This window comes from Poecilia reticulata, linkage group LG12, assembly GCF_000633615.1.
Source record: "Poecilia reticulata strain Guanapo linkage group LG12, Guppy_female_1.0+MT, whole genome shotgun sequence".
In the NCBI taxonomy this organism is placed as follows: domain Eukaryota; kingdom Metazoa; phylum Chordata; class Actinopteri; order Cyprinodontiformes; family Poeciliidae; genus Poecilia; species Poecilia reticulata.
The window spans coordinates 2,643,620-2,650,143 of NC_024342.1; the positions used below are offsets into that span (position 1 = coordinate 2,643,620).

General features: G+C 36.9%; 1 protein-coding gene across 1 annotated transcript in view; it reads right to left on the bottom strand.

Moving 5' to 3' along the window:
- Positions 1-5,953, bottom strand: part of ogdhb (oxoglutarate dehydrogenase b) — a 22,849-nt gene extending 16,896 nt beyond the window's left edge. Inside the window, exons 1-4 of the mRNA XM_008423235.2 lie at positions 5,843-5,953; positions 3,880-4,307; positions 1,245-1,433; positions 215-308 (exon numbers count right to left, since the gene is read on the bottom strand). Of these exons, the coding sequence (XP_008421457.1) occupies positions 215-308; positions 1,245-1,433; positions 3,880-4,113 (517 nt within the window). The 5' untranslated portion in view covers positions 4,114-4,307; positions 5,843-5,953. The remainder of the gene's footprint in view (positions 1-214; positions 309-1,244; positions 1,434-3,879; positions 4,308-5,842) is intronic.
- Positions 5,954-6,524: the final 571 nt, after the last annotated feature.

Genomic DNA, 6,524 nt, shown 5'->3' on the forward strand with positions numbered 1-6,524 from the left:
GTTTTTAATGTATATATATATAAGTATTTTTTTTCCAGCCTGTAAACCATCTAGAGATGTATGTGGTTCTAGCAGAACATGCATTTTGCTCATAAAAAATAAAATACTAAATAAATTAAGTTCCTAAATATACTGCCCAATATTCAAAAGGTAATTAGAGAGATGCTAAGTGAAGTCAAATGTAACACGGATGGTGCAGGGCTATTTTTCTCACCAACATTTTGAAAGCCAACAGTACACGGAGCGTCATCGAAGTCCACACAGCTGATACCGAGGGGGTCCAGCTTGGCTATGTGATGGCCCCGTACCTGCAGACAGGCAGACGAGGGTCGGTGAGGTTAGAATATCTAAACTCATTCCAGCAGGTGACCTTCATGATGTCAACACGCCTGGCCCAGTTTACTGTCCTCATATCAGAAGTGGGTTAAAGGCTTTAAATCAGCTGCTTGTTTTACCCAGAGCCAGCTTTCTGCCTGAACAAAATACTTTCAATCTGAAAAGTTTTCTGTACATCTGATGTGTTTGCCCAGATGAAAATGACCTTTATGCAACTTTAAGACTCACTGAAAGGATGCTTAATTGACACAAACCGTGTGAAAACTAGGACTTCACCGATTCACTTTATTTTTATTTCCGATATCTGAGGTTTATTATCGGCTGATACCAATCCGCTAATTTTTTTGAACAGACAAATGTACTGAATTACAAATTTATTTGATAACTCTGCACCAGTACAGCTCACTGAAATACACCAACAGATTCACAAATTTGGTCAAACATGTAAAACCAACTTTAATTTGTTCAGTCATTGTAATTAGAAGTAGAACAGCCAATGGAAAATAAATAATAAAGAAACTGAAACTACCTACAAGAAACTGCAACAAATCTTTAGAATGATTCAGAAAGTTCAATTAAGAATTTTAAATATAATGTAAAATAAATAAAGCATGATGTTGTTCAGAGCACAAAACATAGAAATAAAATGAATCAAATTTTTTGGAATATCGGGACCGATACAGATATTAATATCAGATCTGTGCATATCTAGTGAAAACATAAGTGTTAATAACATAATAATGTTTTTGTCTTTCTGCAAGTTATAAAGCCTTAATTTATGTGATTATTTATTATGGTGGAGAAACTTCTGCTATGAATGTAGTAGTAACAGCTGTAAATATAAGATACAACCAAATTTGATAATGATCTGAAACAACATTTATCATACGACAGTGTTTGTCATTTACCTGGTAGGCTCTAATCAGCGACTGCACCGCCAGGTGGTCTTTCACCAGTTTCTCCACATTGGGCTGAGCTCCCACCAACGCCCGGGCGCCCGTCGTTCCGTCAGAAGGCCTGCTGAGTGGTGGAGGGCTTTGGTACGCCGCACCGGGCGGCGCTCCAGCGTTTGCGTTCCGAAAAAAAATATCCCAAGACTGTGAGGAGAAAAAAAAAATGACCTCTGTTGTTTTTCTGCTCATCTCCTGGTGGTAAACAGTAACTGGAAATGTTTGTTTACTGCCAACAGGCTTAGACTGTGTCTGAAATCAAGACACAAGGCAGCGGAACACAGCTACTCCCAACCTCAAAGTCTGTCATGGTTGATTAAGATGATATAAGTTACTTTATGCCAGTGGTTTGATCTGACTAAATCTATCACACACATAGTACTGTAAAATTTCTCTATTATGTTAGTGTTTCAATGCGCAACATGCAGACATATTATTTTGTAACACAATTACCACTGGTTTTTCCAACTCCAAACTGAAACACAGTTAAGTCAGGGGTGACAACATTCCTACATCCCAGTTTCATCCTCTGAGGCAATGAAACCTCAGAGGATGAAATGAGTTTCATCTACGTTTTTGGATTGTTGTAGAAGATTTTTGTTGTTGAAAATGCATAAAATTTCACTTGCAAAAACAAAATTAAAGTAGATTTGCATTAAAATCAGAAGTTACATGAACTGTAACTAACACCATTAACTAATGAGCATTAACCTCACTCTCCACCTAAGTTTCTAATAGGAGCAGGGAGTAATTAGATTACAGGAGTGAGAAGCTTTCAGGATCAGCTTCTCTGTGCTGGATGTTAGCTTACAGTTAGCATGGTGCACGAGTTACTTTACAGCTGTACTCAAACTACAAACCTTGACAGCAGGCATCTCAGTTTGTTAGCTGAAAACAGATTGCAGGTCAAAGCCTGTATTTGAACCTTTTATGACGTACAATTCCCCACTGTAAAAGTCTGTTCACTGACTGTAGTTTAATCCATTTAGTGGAGTTCATGAGCTAAGTGACAGCTAATGTTTTACCGTTCTACTTAAAGTAGCACAAACAGAGCCTCAAGTTCTAGATGTGATAATTAGTTGGTGTTATTTCTAAATCTCAAGTAATGATGAGACAGACATGAAAATCTGCACTGATGTTTTTGCCGTCTTGTTAAGCATGCGTCATAATAACACGGTTCATGTCACCTCTCATTTTCACCAACACAACAAAATGTATTGTAGTAACGTAATTTGAGGTATTACCGAAAGATGATCTTTTAACTAATAACTGTTTTCTTCAACAAAGCTTCACTCCTGTAATAATGTTAATTCTGAGCTTCTACTTAAATAAAAATGCACTCAGAAATAATCAGATGGAGGATCAAAGTCATTTGTGCAAACTTTAGCCCACTGAATCCTGGACATTCATCTGTTAGTCCCCAAAATCTCAGTTTGGTTTGCATGCAATCAGTGCAAAGGGCTCAGACTGGATGTGATGACAAATATGAATAAGTGAGCAGATCCAGGGCAGAAGGTCATTTGCTCCTGAGAGACAAGCATTCCCTGAATTTTGCCTGTAAGGCAGACACTGCTAACAGAGAAGCTTCCAGACAGCTAGCAGCTGGAGGAAAAGTCAAAAGGACAAACATTCCTGTGATTAAGCAATGCACTTTCAGTACTAATGTGTACAAACATGACCCCTGCGTATTATTTCTTTTTAATCATATTCCTTTTTAATCATCTTCTATAATATACCACAAAAAGCTACAATGCTTCAAAATTACATCAATTAAATACAAGGTAATATGACTGAACTTCAAATCAAGACTCAGGTAGACCTGTCACAATAAGCAATAAGGCAATTAATTGCATGATAATTAAAAATAACTCTATAATTTCCATTTGCATGATGTACTATTTTTCTCTTTTCTCTCTTTCTAAAGAAACCTGGATGATAAAAGTCTTCAGTCTAATACTTTGGTTTCAACAAGATCCTTTTTTGAAGGACAATTTTGTTTCTAGAGACTTTATAATTCATTTTATTTGTTGTTTCTGTTGTTTTGTTTATTTATTTCAGATAATATCTTCCAGTTCCAGTGTTAAATGTTCATGAGAGTTTAAAGTTTATTGATCTCTGAGAATGAGTTTTTCCATTATTGTTCCATTGCCATTATTTTACTTGAAAATGATCTCAAAACAACAATGTTATTGTTTATCTCAATAACTTCTGAGACCATTTATCATCCAGTAAAATGTGTTAGCACAACAGGCCTAGACTCAGTTTTCTTTATCACAACAAATCATCTTTCACTCATTCTGCAAAGTACAGTTAGTTCAAAATGACAATCCTCCCTATCCTTGACTGTGGTGACATCAGATCTGCATCTAATACTCTATTCCATAAGCAGTAGAGTTAAATAAAAAATAAACAATAAAATAAAAAATATATTATTATGGAGCTACCTAACTTCAAAGTTTTGCTAACCTGTTTGGTTAGACTGATGAAAAAAACAAAACAATCTACCCTTCACAGTTTTGGACAGTTTTGGACAGGGTAGACATGGAATGTCAGTTTTTTTGTCATTAGCTGCCATCTCATGACGCCTCAGTACCTTATGCACATTCCTAGGATCCTCCAGCCAGGCGTAGTACATCTCCTCCACATAGTTGGAGCTGGTTCCGTTGAGAAAAGGTTCAGCAGCCACAGTCGCACTCAGGCTCCTCACAGGCTGAAACGTCCTTGTGCCTCCTTCCAGCGCCAACAGTTGGGACTGTGGCGCAATCTGGGCTGTCTGTGCAGCAGCTAAAGGCCCAAGCCTCGCAACTGTAGTCCTTAAGTGATGCATGGCCGCAGGTCAGCCACGGTTCCTAACGCCCCAATGCTCCTCTTGGAAGAAAAATGCAGGAGAATGTGGCAGTAAGGAGACCCTGTCAAAATGAAGTCTTCTCCTGCTCTGTTCCTGGAGGTGTTTTTTAAATCGCTGGTGCTAGAATTCGTCCAGATGTTGCTCCTCACTCTTTCCACAGGTTGTAGTCGAGTCTAAAAAGGACACAGGTTTATTAAACTCTTCTAAAGAACTATGAAAACAGCAGGGCTGGATTAATACAAATGTCACTCTTCCCACATTGTTTTCCATCATTTTTGAGTTCACTAATTATTCCAAGCTGAAGAAACTGCTGACCAAATGATGGAATATAGGGCCATTGTAGATAGAAAAAAATAGAGGAGTACATTTATGCCAAAAAACTAAAAAATTTTGAGATCAGCCTCAAAAATATATCTAGAAAAAACAAGAACATTTCTACGTTCGAAAAGTCGAAAATGTGCTAGAAAAAACTTAGAAATGTCTGAAAAATGTTAATGTACTAAAAAAAGTCTGAGAAATGTCTATGTATTTTTCTAGAAAATTTCTGAGATTTTTTTGGTGGAAATTTACTATCAATTAATCAATCAATCAAATTTTATTTGTATAGCACATTTCAGCAACAAGGCGTTTCAAAATGCTCTTCTACTTTTTTTGTTCCATCTGGCTCTAACGTGCCATCGTCAGAAATAGAAATCAATAACACAATGTCATTTATTAAAAACACCTTTTGTGTCAAAATTAGAAATGTCCTTCTGTTTGTAGATCTTACTAAACTTGTGAAATTGTGCCTCTGGGAGCATAATTACCAGTAGTTGTCCTGATGTGACCACTGAGTTATGATACAGATGTTTGGTTTTATAGTAGCAGGTTGGTTTTAGGCATGATTCAATGAAGAAAAAGTAACAAAAAATAAAAAATTGAAAAATATTTTGGTAAAGTTTTTAATTTCTGAAAATAATTCATCTCATTATGTCCACCACATATACAGCCAGAGATAACTCTGGTCACTCAGCCACTTCTTTCTGGTTTCTCTTTAGAAGACTTAGAAACCGCAGGAATGGGATTTCAGAAAATCTTAGATGTTTTAAAACGGTTTTGAACAGAAATCAGCCCATGCCTTCAGGCATTTCAATACTAGATCTAAAAGAAGACCAACTGTTCTATTTTTTAAATTAAGAAATGTCCTTAAGTGCAGCAGCAGACCTAAAAGACAATTAAATTAATAACTTGGAGACAAACAGTGTTTGGTTTGTTGTTCAACATGTTTGGAGTGTTTTCATTGAATCAACGTTTTCAAAAGATTTCTTTAAATAATAAACACATTACAGTAGTGTGTAAAATCATCTCTGCTCTCTGTGTTAATGTTCACATCTCATAATCCCGATAAAGATAAGACGAGCATTTGGAAAAGTTATGACTATATGAGTGTCGAGGTGTTAAAGAATAAATCGTTGTAGACGAATCTAAACATTAAAAGTAAAAATAATATCCATGTATTATGATGGGTATGTCGTATTTAGTCTGAAAGGGACAAGATCCCGAAATTACACAGCAAATGGGTCAAATATGATCAAACCTAACTTTGCTCGAGGACCTGCAAACAAACCGGAAGGTCACGAGGAGGAAACTTTAAACTTTAATGTATTCAAATAAGTTAAACTCAAGCTGAAACCTGAGGCGGACATGGTCGTATATTTCGGTTTATTACCTTTATTTGTGTTGGTTTCCTGGCGCTTCTCTCGGCCTCTCGCTCCGCTGCTGCTGTGAATTAGGAGCAGTGGGTTCAGCGCACGCGGGTGCATGGATGCGGGCGCGCGCATTTTTGTGTGTGGTAAATAGCCGCGTGCGCTACGGCTCTCAATCACTTCACCTCTAAATTGCGTCATGCGATGATGTCAGCACGATAAGGCAGGTTAGTGTGAAAAAAAGAAAAAAAAAGGAAAATCCAATGGAAAGGTGATGAAACACGTTTCTTTGTCAACAATTCCAATTGTATGGAAATAAGCTGCTTAGATGCAAAGTTGTTAGTTTAAAAAGAAAACATAAAATAAGATCAATTAAGCTTATACGTTTTTATAATAGAAAAACAGTTCAAACCTAAAAAAGAAAAAAAAGATAATTTTCTTCTTAAATGCCAAGCGTTTGAGACATTGACAGCCTGGGGGAAGAAGAAGAAACTATATCTGTGGCGGTTGCTTTATCCAAATGAAAGTTTACATTGCAACAGCTTGTGTCCAGGATGTGTGGGGTCTGCAGACTTACTAGTTGTACAAACTGTCCGTTGTAACAGAATTACACAGTTCAGGAGGTCCGACACAGTGAAGGAAACAGTGAAGAAATATTTGAGTTAGATAGGGAAATCAAACAGCTCCATGTCACACTGAGAGGAA